At 28.2% G+C, this 18401-nt stretch overlaps 1 protein-coding gene across 1 annotated transcript in view; it reads left to right on the top strand.

The window, feature by feature from the left end:
- The window catches only part of LOC109595255 (gamma-aminobutyric acid receptor alpha-like), a 31377-nt gene that overhangs the window by 2608 nt on the left and 10368 nt on the right, over positions 1-18401 (top strand). The window contains exon 2 of the mRNA XM_049969721.1: positions 17079-17265. Within this exon, the coding sequence (XP_049825678.1) occupies positions 17085-17265 (181 nt within the window). The 5' untranslated portion in view covers positions 17079-17084. The remainder of the gene's footprint in view (positions 1-17078; positions 17266-18401) is intronic.

Here is an 18401-nt window from a genome sequence, read left to right as displayed (position 1 = left end):
TTTATGACATGTGTCCGGAATCTGTAAAGGTAAAATTACCAAATTTATGAATTATAGACAATAAAGAATAATATATTATTAAAAATATGTATTCATTTATAATGTAGGGTGTTTTAACAAAGCAGGGCAGGGGTAAATATTAACCCAATACATTTCTGTTCATAATGTGATGCTTTAAATGTAATGTATTCGATAAAATTCGACAAAAAATGTATTAAAACTCAACATTGCATTTTGAGAATCTTAATAATTAACTTAACTTCTTTACAACATTACTGAACTCATTTATAACCTTTATTATATAATTTAAAACAGAACTTTAAAGCAAAAGTTATACCTTAATAAACCCATTTTATTTTATTATGTTTCTTTAAATATGTACATGAATAATATTTACAAACATAATCTGGTTGGTAAAAAAGGATATGATATAATAATTCAATAAATCATCCTTCAATATGGTAAAATGTTTTCTTGCCAGACCAACTGTAGGAAGAGCATTGTCCCAAATTGAATTTTGAATAGCCAAAATCTTTCTATATTATTCCATACAAATCGTTTCTTTCAGAATTAATTAACCTTGTTGAACATGAACTTAAAATTGACCTTGGTAAAAGGAATATAAAAGGCTGATTTCGATATTTTGTCTTACGACGTGAAGGGTGTGTATATCACTTGGTTCAACTTTAAGGCTCGGATTGTGCACTAACTGTAAGAATTTAAATTGAATACCGATACAGCGAAAGTTTTAAAATCCGTATATATATACTTCTACCCCCGGAGGCGCAAGGTTGAAAATTATTGGAAACCACTTGCCATTGAGCTTTAAAGCGACTTTAATTTAAAAGTTAGACCACTTTAAGATACTTATCAGGTAAAAAGTAGCTGCTATATAACATGAAAAAATGAATCTTGGAACAAAGCCATTGATTTTCTCATTATGTTTATAACGGCTTTGGCAGGATTGGTTTTCTTTCAGGTTTTAAAACTAATAATTATTTTCGTAGACTGTTTTAAGCAGGGATTAATTCTTTTAGGGTAGGGTGATAATTTTTGGAATTTTGCTTCTAGCACAAGCGATACATCAAGGGATTATAGTATCATGTTCAGTTACTTCCGAGAGAATAAATTTGTATTAAGATATGTTTTAAAATTATCCGGTTTTAATGGACTCACACGGGCAAAAGGAAAAATCTAATGGTAATTAGGTTTTGGTTTTGATGTCAACAGGAATTATTTTCTTACTGAAAAACTGGATTCCAGAAACTTATTACAGAGAAATAAAACATTTCCTGCAGGTTTTAATTGACTTCTACACGATGTAAAGAGAAATTGTTTTGCTGTATTTCGTAGAGAACAAAACAGTGAGTTGTGCCAAAATACAATAAGAAAATATGAATAGGACAGTTAAGTTTTAAATTTCCTCAACATAACTTATTTCAGAAATGAGCACGAAAACTTTATTTAATAATAGATGTATTGAATAAAAGCCAACTAAATTTGTCACGATTTTTTTGTGCATTTTATTCTTTAATTAATTTTTCAATTTTATTATTTTCATACATTTTTCTTTTCTAAAAAAAAATGACTGAACTTGAAAACAAAAAACACATTTCAATTAATTATTTATTTCAATTTTTTTAGCTTAAAAATATATATATTTTTAATTTCTACATTTTTCCAGATTATGGATTTATCAACTATTTTCTACCTATTAAACAAATATTTTTAACTAGCATTTATAATAAATATATTAAATAATAATAAAAGTTATATTAGCAGGAATTATAATCAGCAGTAAAAATGTTATAGTTATTAGTTTTTAAAATTTTAATTATTTTGATTTAAGACTTATTAAAGTTAGAAACTGATCCACTAGTTTTATCATTCTCCACCCATTATTCAAAAAGGAGTATACAAATTTTTAAAATTTTAAATTGATATGAGAAAATATTTTAGAAACATAATTAAAAATTGTTTACTGTAAACTTATAAACTAAAGATTTTTAGATATTAAATTAATCAGAGTACGAAATAATTTAATTAAATTTCTTGAGCATCTTGGATAATTAATTATTAATCCAATTTAATTTTGAATACAGAAATATCTAGTTGAAATTTTTAATGCAAACATTCTAATAAAGCAAGAAATTTATTTTAATATTTTAATTATTGAATAATAATAATAAATTATTTATTATAATAATTCTGTTTTCATTCCTCAATTAAAATAATGGTGAATGGGACATTTCTAAAATGGGTGGTCAAAATTTAGGAGTAGTTAAAACAGTGACGTAGATTCTGGAAGGTCTTTTTCTTTTTCTCGCCTTATTTTCTACGCCACTGAATACATTTTTAAACTATTAAGTTTTTTATATTTTTTGCACAATTTAGAAGAAAAATGGTACTCTTAATTTATATTAACTAACACAGTAGTTTTTAAGATATTTCAGTTTTAATATTTGAAGAAAATTAATGTGAACATTAAATCTGAAATAACTCAAAAACGGCTGCGATAATCCAATTTAATTAAGAATACCTTTTTTCCCCCAATTTACGTAGACTATATGAAAAGCTTAATAGTCTTAAATATATTCAGTGGTGTAGAAAATACCTCAAGAATCTCTCAAAAGCGTACCAACTATATTATTCTTTGCACAAATTACAAGAAGAAAAGTACTGTTGATTATTTTTGACTATCCATCCATTTTTGAGATATTTCAGAATTAATATTCACTTTAATTTCCTTCAAACATCCACAAAAAATTCAGGAATATATTTTATCAAATTTTGATCAAAATTTAAAAAGGTGAGAATAATATGTTCTTTTTTAATTGGTTTAGTTAATATAGAAGGTAGATTGAATGTGGAATATCTAATTTATTGGCTTATTAGCCATCTAATTCATGTAGCCACTTTATCAAATCTGTTTGCAATTTGCCAGATTGATGGAATACGGTTTGAGCCCCGCTGACCGTAAAACCAGAACATGCATTCACGTCTTACTCTCTAGGTATTCTCCCTATTACGTTATAAATTTCGAGAAATTGCGCTCCGGTTACAATTCTTGCAGCTGGTTTTTTTTCTTGGTATTACATGGAAATTCCGGGTTATAATTCATTCGAAGAGGATGTTATATCAAAGACCAGAGATAATTCAGAAATTAAACACCGTATTATAGTAATAAAAGTACAGGGACACGCTCCAACTGAAAAATTGGGCCAGTAAATCTACCAGATTATCGCCACATTTGCCGGCAAAAAAAATACTGTTAATTATCCTCCCCCTGGAAATTATTTATTAGATTTCGCAACCAACTTTACACGTGTTCCCAGAAACGGCTTTCCAAAATAAATGATGGTAATGTGAAAAACGATAAAACAGCAATTTCTCATGGGTAGACAAGAGGCACATCAGCAGGACTATCGGATCATTTATAAAAAAAAGAGCTCACACCTATTATTTCACATGTTGGAGGTGGAGATGAATTTTCAGTTATGAAACCGGATAAAAGGCAATTTTAACCGTAATTTTCGCGTTCTGGATCACAAGACGCAACAAATTTAATCTTGGTTTCCAGATATGTGCTGAATTATTTATGGATTTTGAAGATAAAAGCCAAACGTACATAAGAAAGTGATGGGGTAATAATTCAAACAATTTACCTGGTTTAAATCTGTCTATGTGTGGGTTTATTTTACCGACGCGTCGCGACGAGCCGTAAACTTGTATGGAAGTATCCTGGATTCGAGTAAAATTAAAGGAAATTGTGGAACATATAAATTAAACCTGTTCAACAAACTTTCATAGATGACAGATTACAATGAGAAGTTGCCCGGTAATAATTTCTTACCTTTAATACGACGTGTATCCTTAAATGTTGTTTCTATACTGGATAATGATTAACCAAAACATTTTTTAAACTCTTCTCATTCCTAATATAATCCTAAATATCAAAACCCTTGAAATCTTTCGAGAGGATGAAGTTCTTCCTCTAATTCATGCCACTCATCAGAATTGGGCCCTCAAGATATTTTTAACCTTGCCCTTATAATAGTATTAATTACGGATTTTAATTGCTTTCCGCAATTTTTTTCAACTTCAAAGTTTAGACCACTCGAATGGAAGTGATTCTTTGAAATATATAAAGCCGGATAAAAATTTAGGTGCGAGACATAAAACCGGATGTCTGGATCAAATCTAATCTTACTGGACACCTGTTTTAATACTCTTAAGTTGTGTCTTCCGTTTATTGTGCGTGTTTTTGGGGGGAGATTTAGATAAATCTAGCGATAAATTCTAAACCTTTTAAAAAGTCTAACTGAAGAGTATTAACCGGAAAACAATGAGAGGAAATGATCAAGGTGAACAATAAAGGACGAGAGACTTATTTGCATAAAGATGACAGAGATGGCTGTTAAAAATGAACAATTTGAAGAAAAATGCTGTGACTTATTAGTTTGAGTGAGATTAGGCCAAGTTATATTAAAATTAAACAATCTAAGAAATTTGACAAGTATGAATAAAGTAGCAATTTTTTTGCTATATTTAAAGTGATCTTTCGTTATTTAATTGGAAGCATTGTTTTAACAATTACTAAAATTTATACATATTTTTATTCTAATGATTTGATATAATCAATAATATTTTTTTAAAACTTTTTATTGTCATTTTTACATTCTGCAATTTAATAATATATTAAACTTTATATTTATATTTGGTGCAAGTTTGATTTGAAAATTTGAATATTCTCAACATTTTTAATAATGCAAAATACTCTTATATTTTTTTTCTAAATTTAAGGTTATGGTTAAGATTCTTTTTTGTTTATGTTAAACCTTTGCAAACATATTTCACTTATTAACCATTCTTAAAATATTCAAAATTAATATTCCATATAATTAATAATTAATTTAATATATATATATATATATATATATATATATATATATATATATATATATATATATATTTGGATTGTTTGTATTTTTCTTCGAATTCAGAAATATTTTTTACTTTCTTATAAAATTGAAACTTATATAATTGTTAGATATCTTAACACTTATTTAAATTAATTTAATAATATGTTGTTATTGAAAAATAAATTTAAAACGTTTATAAAAAAAAATTAAACTATGTTAATTAGTTCAGTATTCATGAAATTGTAATTTATTTTATAAAAGAGAAATGAAAAAGGTATAGAAACATTTCAGAATTTTAAATATTTACTGGGTACTTGTATTTATTCATTAATTTAAAATGTTTTAATTTAATTAAATTTTATCTCTCGTTTCATATTACTATACTTAGTTGCAGTTTATCAAAGCCAATATTCTGACTACATTATTTAAAATCTTTATATTTGTATCACTGTTTGAAATATTTGTATTATATGTAGAGAAATAAAACATAATCATTTTATTTTTTTTTATTGCTTATTGTGGTTACTTTGTAAGTATGTGTTGTTCTGTTTTTTGTAATGTTAACGAAGGACTTTATGAAAATTGAGTATGTTTTATTGGAAATTTATAGATTAGAATAGAAATTAATTTAATTTTAGGATACATCGAATTAATGTACTATTACATAATTTCATATTTTATGGACATGTGTTAAGATTGTTTATTAGATTTGTTTAGAAATTAATTTGATTACACATGTATAGATAATATTATTGTTTTACAAAACAACAATTGCTTTATTATTCTTTAAACATATTATGTAAATGTATTAAATAAAATTTAAATTTACTTTTATAATCTTATATTTTAAAATTTAGTTATAAATTTTGTTTTGCTGACAACTGGGAAAGTTAAAAATTATATTTTTTTATAATAATTTAAAATTATTTTGCATTAATGAATATAAACTAAAAATTTAAATTTACATTTTATAATATAATTTTGACTTTCATAATATGGATTAAATGCAAATAAATTAAATATGCCACAACAAAAATTAATTAATGTGCTTAAATGTAATTTTGTAATTTCAAATATAGTTTTTATTAGTTCAGTTTAAATTCATTGTAAATAAACTGAATGTTGTTAAATTTCATTTGATGTATATCGATATTATTAAAATTTTACAAAACAATATTAACTTAATCAGAAATTTTCATGTGTCTTGTTAAAAGTTTACGTTTAAATATCCATATTATTGTCAGTTATGCAGTATGTTTGATAACAACAATACGGTAATATTAGGCTTAGTTAGGTGTTGATTAATATTTCAAAAAAATTCATTAATTTCAGTAGCTTTTCAATATAATCGGTCAATATTCATTTCCATTGATTTTGAACTTCTTCGTAGAGTTCATTCAAATTTGACAGTCATTTTTCATGGATTTTCCAATCAATTTCATTCCATATATATATATATATATATATATATATATATATATATATATAATTTACAAATTAAAAATATGACAAAAGCTCAGTTAAATTAAATTTGTAAAACCTTTTTAATGCTTTATGAAATCAGTTCGATGAATTGTTAGTTAGTTATTGAGTGAACGCGTACACATTTCCATTGTTTTTGATTTCGAATGGAGTAATCCTTGTGGAATTATTTATCCGGTACAAATGAATAACACACGATAAATGTCATCAAAGTTTCATAATTCATGTGCAAGTCCGTTACGTTATGTCCATCATTTCGATGTAACAAACAAATTTTCCCGTCATGATGTTAACTGAAGCCGATTCGTTCAAATTTCGATTGACTACATACTGTCGTGGTCATTTCGGCCGTCTTCATGGATTTTGTGATGCAAATTAGGAGACGTTACGATGCAATTTTGCCTTTATTAAATTTGATTACATATGACGTCTCAATTTGTATTCACATGTCGAGCGGATAAATACGAATACGGAATCCTCTTGCGCAATATTTTAAGTGACTTGTTAGAAAATCGAACAGACAAACAAAACGGCTTAAAGCATTAAAGGTTGTCCTAGATAATTCTCCAACTTAAAATTCTGAGTTCGTTTCTCTTACGTAATACACCTATCGGATAACTTTCCGCAACCACAGACAAATCATTTGAGGATCTCAACGAATCGAGTGTTTCGCAAATTAACTTTCTCTGTTGAGCATTATCAATGTTATTAGGTAAAACCGTGAACGTCAACCAGACTGTGATATCTTTTGGGCTTGTTAAATTTTTGGTGGTGAGCCGAGATCTAATTACATCGTAATTTTTTGCCCCCCAATAGAGTTTTATTATTCCCCCAACGTAAAGAGGTATCAAGAGGCCCTAAATCAGTGCGAATCGATACTTATAATAGAAGGGGACGAATCAAAATAATTTCAGTATACTAAAATGAATGGAATGACACAATAAGAGGTGGATTAGTGATAGGCTTTAACATTTTTTTGTTTATAGACAATGAATTTTAAATAAGTTTTTATCGTGCCAGGCTCAATGCCCATTAAATATGGAAGAGTTTTTAACTTTTCGGTTCATTTAGTTGGAATGAAATCAGGCGACTTAATTCAAACCGGTGCAGTAATTAGAAGAGCAAAATTTAAATTCGATTACAAACAATTTTATAACTGGAATCTTTTGACTTGATGATTTTTATTGAAGTTTCATATTTAAATAGTTTTTAACTTTTCGTAGATAAATTTTAGAAGTGAATAACAATTTTATATTTCATTCGTAAATTAGTTACGAAACATCCATTTCATACATATATTTAATTAAAAATATATGATTAAAAATCAATACATGTTTGTGAAATCAACTCTAAAATTTTATAATTGATATTAAATTAGAATAGCTTAAATATCTTGAAATTATTTTGTTTTGTTTAATATGTTTTAACATTTTTAATTAATTATGAATTCATATTTGATGTAGCAGAATCATATTTGTAACATATTCAATTAAAATAAACTTTAGATCATGAAATAACCATTTTTATTTATATTTTTTGTTTATAAAATGCATCTCCATGAAAATATTAATTATTTTTTGGTTATATTCAAATTTCAAATAAATTTTACATTTCAAATAAATCCACGTTTCAATAAAATTAATTTGTCTAATATTTTTTTAAAAATACCATGTAAAATATTCAATTAAAATTAACTTAATTCAGATTATGAAATGCATATTTTTATTTTTTCTTCTGTTTTTTATACATAAATATGTAATTTAATTTTTAACAAATAAGTTTCCTTAATATTTGTTATAATTATTATTTTTTTGGCACTTCACCTAAAATCGACCTGAAAAATTAAATAGTTTGTTTAATTTTATATATTGAACTGGACAATTGGACAATGGAAAACAATTTTGTTTTTCGATGGAAGTCTAGTTATTCAAATCTGATGGCATTTCATGGGTGAGAACACCAATGTGTGGAACATGGTGAAGGATGGGTTATCATTTAAGGTCTTTTTCTGGGTTTGGCATTGGCCCTCTTGTTATCGATAGACGGGATAATGGATTGTTTCATTTATCGTCACGATCCAAAACACACGTCTAAGTTATTAAAAGAATGGTTCGTTTCCAAATGTGTAGGTATAACATTTTGACCAGCACAAAGCCCAGAGTTCAATCTAGTTGAAAGTCTTGAATGTAATTGACCGGAAAATCCATTTAATAAGACTGTCAAATTTCAGTGAACTCAACAAAATTCCAAACCAGTGGAAAGAAATATGGAACAATTATATTCAAAAACTACTGAAATATTTGAAAAAAAGATGTTTAGAAGTTAAGAATTAATTTTATATTTTCAAATATCTTATCCTAATTCATTTGAATATTTTAATTAAGTTTCAGTAAAGTAACCTTTAAAATACTATAAAAAATATGGTTATGATGTTTAATAAATGTTTAAATATCGTAAATACGCAAACAAATTTTATAATTACAACTACATCCAAAAGGCAATTAATGTTATGTTTTCAAATGTCTTATCCTAATTCATTTGAATATTTTAATTAAGTTTTTTGTGTCGCCATTTTTACAACTGTTGTTAAAAATGGCGAATGCGCAACCAGTCCAATACATATTATAACCCACAAATAAACAATTATGTTGCCGTTTTGTTGTTATCAAACATACTCTATAACTCACAATCTCACAATGATATGGATACTTAAAAGTTCACTTTTATCAAGACAAATGAAAATTTCAAAATTGCTCACAAATTTTAAGAAAAATTTATAACATCGAACTATTTAGAATGTGTAAATTGCCTTTAATTAATTATTTAAAATCATTTCAGTGAATCTTATTTTTATCAGTATTATATTCAAGGTTGATTGGCTAAGTAATTCATGGACCGGAAATCGAGACATTTAGCGGGAACATATAAAAGTACTTTGGCCTCATTTAGCGAATAAAACGATTGTCTTAAGTCCCGGGGGCCAGACGATCCGGGGCCTACGCGGTGCTCTATTAAATACCAGATCTGCCAAGGGGGTGGAATGGCGAAGTAGTTTGCTGTGTCACGATTTCCAATAAATAGCCGAAGGTGTTGCCATGTGCCTGCATTAGTAACTGTTACAGTGTAAACCACTTCAATCAGATCGCTAACTGCATACGCCCGTTGAGTTTTCTGCAAATAAGGCAATCTTGAATATCCGGGGCCAAACTGAAAACATCACGGTTCGATTCCAAATATTTGACGGATCGACCACTCGACTTTTGTTGCTTGGATTTCCCATGTTAATACTCCTTCGCACAATTATCTTTCATCAAAAGGGTTCTTCTAACAGACTTTTTTTGTTCAACTTGTATACAAATAATTGTGTAAACTAATAAATAAAGTTTTAATATACAATTAAATACCGGGGTGTTATAACTAAATAAATAATAAATAAAATAGCCCATGTACGAATTAACGAGTGGAGTTGTTGGAATTCTGTAGCAAGTGTAAGTTTGGAGTTCAAAGTGGTAATATAAAATTTTATATAGTGCAAGGAATGAAACTTTCCTACAGTTCAATGAAAACCAAAACTATCATTGTGTAGACACTAAACTGATGTAGTTTGTTTCATAGTTTTAGGTTTACTGCTGCTGAAATTCAATATGGTACAAGTGGTGGATATAAAACTTTTATTTTATTAAACGTGTTCTACGAAATATTCATTTAAAATAGAAAAATAACTTTTGATTAATGTAAAAAAATAATGTATTAATTAATTTGATATCTTTAATATATTAAAATATTTAAAGCTTACAATAAACATTGAATTAATATAAATAAATATTAAATTAATTGATTTAACCGATATAAACTAAAACTCTTAAATTATTTTATGAAATAAATTATTTACATTTACAATTAAGTTCAAATTGAAAGTATTTACCCAAAATTAAAAACAACTTGTCATTATTATTTTGTTCTCTTGCAAAAGAATAGAGTCTCGCCGCTCTATTTTTTGTAGAAATGAAGGGCTTCTTTGCTAATTTTCTACCATAGAGACCAGCTTCTTTTAGTTTTTGTTATAAGTCCGAATGTCTGATCGACAGTGGCAAAAAATTTATGTGAGAATGGCAGAAACACTTCAAATTAACCAAGGTTTAGGATCATTCTGTTGGAAAACTGAAGCAAATTGACTCTAATAGCCAAACAAAAGAGCAACTCATGATTGAAGACAATTTTATTACATTCCATACTATAAAGATGTTATTATCTTCACCACTCCAACTTTTCAGTTCGATAATCTATGAGAAGAAACACAATCTGACAGTGATACAAAAGGCCCCGCCACAGCAACCAGAATCTCCTGCGGGTCCAGTTCATCTGATTGGCAATTTCGTCAAATGAAAGTTCTGCCTCTACTTAGAAACTCCATGAGTACTCACAAAGAGATTTTGTAAACTTCTAATACCACGACCTCCAACAATTTCTTCTTTGTCTTTTAAGCCAATAATGAATGAACTAATTTAAAAACAAATATTTTTTGAGTAATCTAAATTACTTTCATAAACACTTTACATATATTATTTTGAAAAATAATTTTAATAGAATATAAACGTTTATGATTGTTTACTAAAGTCTGCAGGTTATGTTAAATTTAAAATCCTTTACCTTAAACATCTTTAACAACTCATAAATTAATTTTTCAACGATAAGCTTTTCATAAAAACTTGTCTAAAGTGGGTTTATGTGTTTCTTTCGTACTTATACATAATACACAATGCCATCGATTTCCAACTCATAAATAACACACGTCGCATTTATACCGTAGAAAATTCTTCGTTTACCTCAAATCCAGACGGAAAGAAGCGAAAACTTTCCGATCGCACCGCACTTTCGCTGGAAACTTGGAATACTACGAATTAATTACGTCTGGTTATGAAATTCAATGTGAATTTTGCGGTTGTTTAGGGTTCTTTGATGTTCGACTTGTTATATGTGCATTCTGCGAACTACTCTCATGTACTTAATTGCGATTCGTGTACCAACCAATGTTTTGTGGCTAATCTTGTTTAAAAAACTCGACGACGAATTGTCCTTGCATATTCATAGGGGTATTAGGGATTTCCACATAGCTTAAGATAAAAGAGTGGAAATTTATGGCGAACGTGTTATGATAATGCGTTATTAAAACCTAATTACCATAAAACTGCACAATATAATTTCGAACAAAGCGCCACTCGGTTGAGGAAATTCATCTTTTTCATAGTTCCTCGTGGAACGAATGGACGTGAAAAAGACAGGCGGGGAACAAACGAGCGACATCGTAAAAGAAATCCAAGGAACAAAACTTAAGCAGACAATTCACGGATTAACAGCCCGAAACCGTGGGCTAAATTGCTTAAGCATTGAACACCTCGAATAAAACATGCAAATTCTTTTTGTATTTTATCTCTGCAACATCGAACGCGAAACAAAATTCAGATAAACAACGCGTCGAAAAACACGTTCGATAGAATCGCCGCTTGAAACAATACCTGTCCTAAATATCTTTGGCAGCGGTCCAGTTATTATCTTGTTGTAATTATTTCATGGCGCATAGCATTAAAATGGTCCAAATCACGTAGCAATCATACAGCATCCGGAAGGGGTCGATGAAAACAGTTGCCGTGTCTGAATATAATTTGGGCAATTGTAATTAAATTTAATGGGTTCGTCTTAGAATTTAATAAAACGCGTTTTGAATCTAGCTGGTGATGGGGCGTAGTGGGTTCATGGTATCCATGGGTTTCTAAAGATGCTGTAATTCATTGCGGAAATGGGGACCAAAATGTTAAATTTTCAGTGCATTAATTAAATTAACATAAATTTGACAAATAAATATACATGGTGGCCCGAAATGAATATAAAATATTTTAACCTTCAATGACTAAAATAAATCTTAGTTTTCTTAATAAACAAATATTAAATATTTTTAAAAAATATTATAATGAACAAATCAATTAAAAACAAATTTTGAATTATTTTGACTAATACATTTTCATTAATAAAAAAATTATTAGACATTTGCCATAACAACAACAAATTTAAGAATAGAAAGAATAAATATTTTCAAATTATGTTTTATTTTATAAATTTAAAAGCAATTATTAAATTAATAAAAGTACTTATGAAAATAAAAAATAGCATTTAAATCTTTATTACAACAAATAATACAAAAATAAGTTAATTTTATATTTTATTTCTCAAATAAATACATAATCAATATTTTTTCATAGGTGCAGTAATTCATACTAAATAATTCAAATTTATTGTTATTATATATAGTTTAATATAATAAAATTATATAAATTACAGAAAATATTAATTTTAATGATAAAATTAACTTATAATTTGATTTGATTGTTCAAATTGGTAATGCATACATCATCCATAAATTATTATGGAAATTAGATAGAGGATATGTATAGACATCTTATCACAAAGCCTGTTATATACCCGGATATTTTGCTGAGTAATTTCTATCACTGGATTGTTTAGAAGTCCCAACTTAAATCTACTTACGTAATCGAGTTTCCTATCTGAAACAAGTTAGGGTCGATAACATATTAATATAGAAATGGAAAATGCACCGCTTCTAGGATTATTTAGTTATTTTGAGGCTGTGGAGCATAGATAAAAATTTAATACTATTTTATATTTAAATTTTTGCATATTTTATAAACATAATGTTATTTAAAAGTTTTATTGCACAGTTTGTGTCAATAGGATTAGTTTTGGACAAATTTCAGTAATTCCAAATTTGTTACAACATGAAAAAAAAACGAATTTGCCAAGAAAAACGAAATAAAATTATTGCACATCGTTTGTAAAGTTTGACGTTGCGAAATATCCAATTTAACGGTGTAAGAATTACAGATTTTTCATTAGTTTCGTTTCAGAATGAAATTAGATCCAACAGATTAAATAGTCGCCGTCTGAAAATACTTTATTTCCCCTTCTATGACTGACAACTGGTAAAAGATTAAAAACGAATTTAAATGAACGTTTCGAAACTGTGCCCAAGTTGTCCATATCACACGTCACACATTTTAAAGACCGTCCATTAATGACACAGCGAACTAATGAGGACAATGTAATTTTTTTAACCCTCTAATCTTAACGACCACCGAAAAGTCGGAACTAAGCGGCACTCGTGTCGTCGTAATTCACCGGTTGATCGAGCGATTTTTACGAAGGAACGGGTGTCATCACCGATGGACCAGTAATTTGGCGGAAGGCTTGCCGTCATATCGTTGCGTTACACGGCTGGGGTTGGATGCTGATGCGCCCTCGTTATCCATAATGCATTATCCGACATCAAAGACACCGAAAAACGAATGAGCCTCGAATCTCCCCACGGCCAGTCAGAAGTTTTAATGAACGAATAATTAACTTTTGGCTGGTTAAAATAATAGTTCGTGTTTGTTTGCAACCGATTCAGTTTGCTGCGAAGGTACGATGAAGTGTTGACATAGCTGCGAGTCCATTTGGAAATTTGACGTTCCACTTTTGAATTTACCCGTTTATCAGTGGTCAAATTTAATTTTTGCGGCTTCTATAAAAAATTCAGTCAAGGCGAAAAGATTTTCTTGTCAATATTCATATATTTTCAGAAGAGTCAAATATCATTTTTTGCTCCAATCTCGACATGACTTTATTGGATAGATTTTAACTTGATAAATAGAACTATTTAATACATAAATTTCCATTATTAGATTTGCCATCAATCAAATTAAAACTAAATTTAAAATAATGTACATTTCTGATTCATAATTTTTCTGAATAAATTTTCAATTTTACCTTATCTACCATGTGGTTCAAATATTTCACCATGTGACTATTTTTTATGTTTTTCTTAGTTCAATCATTTACGAAAGAAATGAAATTCTGAAGATTTAAAACGTCAATACTGAAGTTAATTGTGCCTTTAGCATTCTTCCTCGTTGCTAAATAAATCTTATTTATAATAATTAACGAATAAAAACTAATACTATTTATTTTATAAATATAATATGTATTGGACTGGTTGCGCATTCGCCATTTTAACAACAGTTGTAAAAATGGTGGATGCGAAGCAAAAAACTTAATTAAAATATTCAAATGAATTAGGATGAGATATTTGAAAACATAAAATTAATTGCCTTTTGGATGTAGTTGTAATTATTCAATTTGTTTGCGCATTCACGATGTTTAAACATATATTAAACATCAAAATCATATTTTTTATAGTATTTTAAAGGTTACTTTACTGATTAATTAAAAAAAATTAAATAGTACCTGTTAAAAATGGATCTAACAGCGGGTAAAATAAATTACTTTTAATATAATCAACTTATTATTAGAATTTGTTTAATAGTAACTAATTATTGGATTGGTGGCGCATTCGCCATTTTTAACAACATTTGTAAAAATGGTGGATGCGAAACAAAAAACTTAATTAAAATATTCAAATGAATTAGGATAAGTTATTTGAAAACATAAAATTAATTGCCTTTTGGATGTAGTTGTAATTATACAATTTGTTTGCGCATTCACGATGTTTAAACATATATTAAACATCAAAATCATATTTTTTATAGTATTTTAAATGTTACTTTTCTGATTAATTAAAAAAATTTAAATAGTGCCTGTTAAAAATGGATCTAACAGCGGATAAAATAAATTACTTTTAATATTCTACTTTTTTATTAGTCCATTTGGCGACGCGTTTAGAAAGGATATTGTACCGATGTTCAGATTTAGATCCGCGAATAAAGAAATCTTTAGTCGCGAATACAGAAATTGGGTCGCATTTTTTTAATCCGCGAATAGTGTAACTCTAAAAAAATTAATGTTAATCAATATAACATTTTTAGCCTATTTTAACTTCTCCTTTTCTATTTTCAAATATATCAGAAACCAACCAACCAATAGAATTTTCTATTATAGTGGTAAAAAACAATTTTGTATATGAGTAAGCAATTAAAAAGTAATTTAGCACATATCATTTGAATGGTTAAACGTTTATAAAAGTTTTGTCACAGTGTATCAAAACGGGATTCATGGGTTCACCGCATTTGATCATCCACTAACTAGTTTTTAAACGAATTTTATATCTGTTGCCGGATTTGGTGGATCCAGCCCAGTTCGGAAACTTTTGCACGGCAGTCATATTTGTGCGGATCGGAATAATCCGTTTATGCCGCTGTTATATCAGTATCAGCGTGAAGTAGCGCATATGTTGCAAGAGTTAATAAATTTGTGTGTATTTCAAACAAAATACAAATAACTAAGTTGCTTAAAGGGATGGTAGATTGAAATAATTAAAAGTTTCCCTTTCTTCGCATTTTCTACTTCGGTCAGCTGTTTTGAAGGGTGTTCAGGTCCCATGCGTTTTTCTAATAGTCATCAGTGAGATAATTAGCTTCTAAATTGTATAGCTTGTAGAAATTACACAATTACTTTGCAGTTTTTCACCCTCCGTTTATTTCGTCTTCGTAAAACCTTTCTCAACAGGAATCTACTTAGGTGAAAGCATCTAATGTTTAGTTAATATTTTCTAATTAAGAAGGGAATGTTAGAATTTATTGGTATTAATATTCGTGTCATTTTCTAAGGGTAACTAATTTTGCTAAAGTTCTGTGATTAATACTTTAATGAATCAACTTGATGCCAATAAGTTAATTAGTAACCGATATGAAATTTATCAACATTAATTTTGAGATTAAAACAAATAATAAAAAAGTAATAAGAAATTAATTTTACTAATTTAAAATTGACTTAACTATTCAATTTCAAATAACGTTTACTCCTTGTATACAAGAAAGAATGTGCTGCAATAAAAATTAAAACACGCGCATAATTTATGCTAAACGATTCTTTGTATTCCTCCAGGCAATAGAAAGGCCAAACCAATTCATTAACTAAAAACAGGTCGGTGCAGTACATTTAAACAAAGCCATATTACATATTCAACGGGCGAATTAATCTTGGGATCCAGTTAATAGTTTGCAAGGTAAAGAATGGTGGTCCATCAAGAATTTTAATGGGATTCGGTACCCGGTGCGTCTGGGGACTCTGGGCTTGTAATCAAATGCGATACATATGCGCATATAAATATGTATCAAATTGAAGGACACGGTGACAGATTTTTTGTTTTGAGTTGCACTTGTATCTTTTTGATTTGCAAATTTCGGGACGTTTTATCGACTGCAAATTGAGCCGTGTTTGATGTCGTGGTAATTGAAATGGATACTTTCGAATGTCGATGTAAGCGGAAAAAGGAATTAGACTGTATGTAGGTTATTGAAGTTGTAAGATAAATTTTGAAATAGATAAGTATTTGATTGACTTTTCGTTGGCATTACTATTTCCTGACAACCTAGTTTTGTAGTTACACAGTTTCATAGTCTTATATATATTTATAATATTTAATTTAATGATTTTTAACAAAATTAAGTTATATTTAAAGATAAAAGAGAGAGACATCACCATAAAATATTAGTTATATGTCTTAATATCCTAAAGCAAGACCCAGAAACCCTTGTTGAGCATTCATCAAACATTTTTTGCTCCTTAAACTCAAGACTACATCATCAATAATCCTTTTGACGTCCATCGTAGTAACATAAAACCTATTAACCAAAAAAATTACATAAATAAATTTTGTTGCAGATAAGGATGCTGGTCCAAGTCACTTTAAGTATAATATTGTTCCTGCAAATGTTACACCGCAGTTCGGAGATCTCGCTGAAATCATCAACGTCGAAACCACCGCAAAGCAACAACCACCAGAACATTTCCAATCTCCTGGATAATCTTCTTAGTGGATACGACAACAGTGTCAGGCCAGATTTTGGTGGTAAATATGTTTTAACTGGTACAACACGAAAACATCAAATGGCTCAATTAACGTATTTGTATTATTGACCTCAAATCCGCAACAGATTTGGGTCCGATTAATGGGAGATAACGATAATTGATAAGGCAATAAACTTCTCGCACTCGAGTCAACAACCGGATCGCGGAATCGATTATTCATTAATACTCAATTATTTATAACTTAATGGAGCATTCAATCGGCACTCGATGTTTGTTTTGTCTGCCGATTTCACTAATAAGGGACCCGAATTCGATTATATTCCATTAGAGATGAAAGCGAAAAATAAATTGGTACGGTATTACTTAATTTGGGTAAAATATATTATTTATATACTATTATACTATGAAAATATACTACATAAATATTATATTTCTTCTTTGGAAAATAATAATCGAAAATATTGAATTTCACTAAGCAAAACTTTGCCAGTATTATTAAAATATTTATTATTGTTTTTAAAAATCTTAATATTTAATTAACTTTATTTTTTCTTGAAATAAATTAAAATTCAATAATTAATAGTGAGTGAGCTACCAGGTTAATATAAATATTTAAACTAAATTATCTAAAAAATTGTGTTAATCGAAATTAAGAAAACCTTTTTTTCTAAATTGTGCAAAGAATATGAAAAGCTCAATAGTTTAAAAAAATCAGCGGTGTAGAAAATAGGACGAAGGAAAGAGAAGAACTTCCCAGAATCTAAACTACTGTATGATTATAGAACAAGTTTACTTTTACATTAATTGTATATATTTTAAAATAATACGTACGAAATTTAACACGATTGGGTCAAAGGTTGAGAAATTTAAAGTTAAGGGCTGTTTTTCTTCAGGAGAAATTAAAAAAAAAATATATGTAAATTTTCTTTATTATCGGACATAGCTACTCCCAAATTTTGATCACCCATTTTAGAAAAACACCTTTATTTATTTTAAACGCATTCACCATTATTTTAATCGAGACTCAATGTTACAATTATGATGAAGACGCATATTGAACGTCACTACATTAATTTATGCTAATATAAAATTATCATTAATAAATTTCTCTTTATTGGAATTACAAAATTAGAACTAGGTATTTCTGCAAACAAAATTAAAGTTAATAGAGTTAAT

The sequence above is a fragment of the Aethina tumida genome, chromosome 7 (genome assembly GCF_024364675.1).
Source record: "Aethina tumida isolate Nest 87 chromosome 7, icAetTumi1.1, whole genome shotgun sequence".
Classification (NCBI taxonomy): domain Eukaryota; kingdom Metazoa; phylum Arthropoda; class Insecta; order Coleoptera; family Nitidulidae; genus Aethina; species Aethina tumida.
This window is presented reverse-complemented; position numbering and strand designations above follow the sequence as displayed.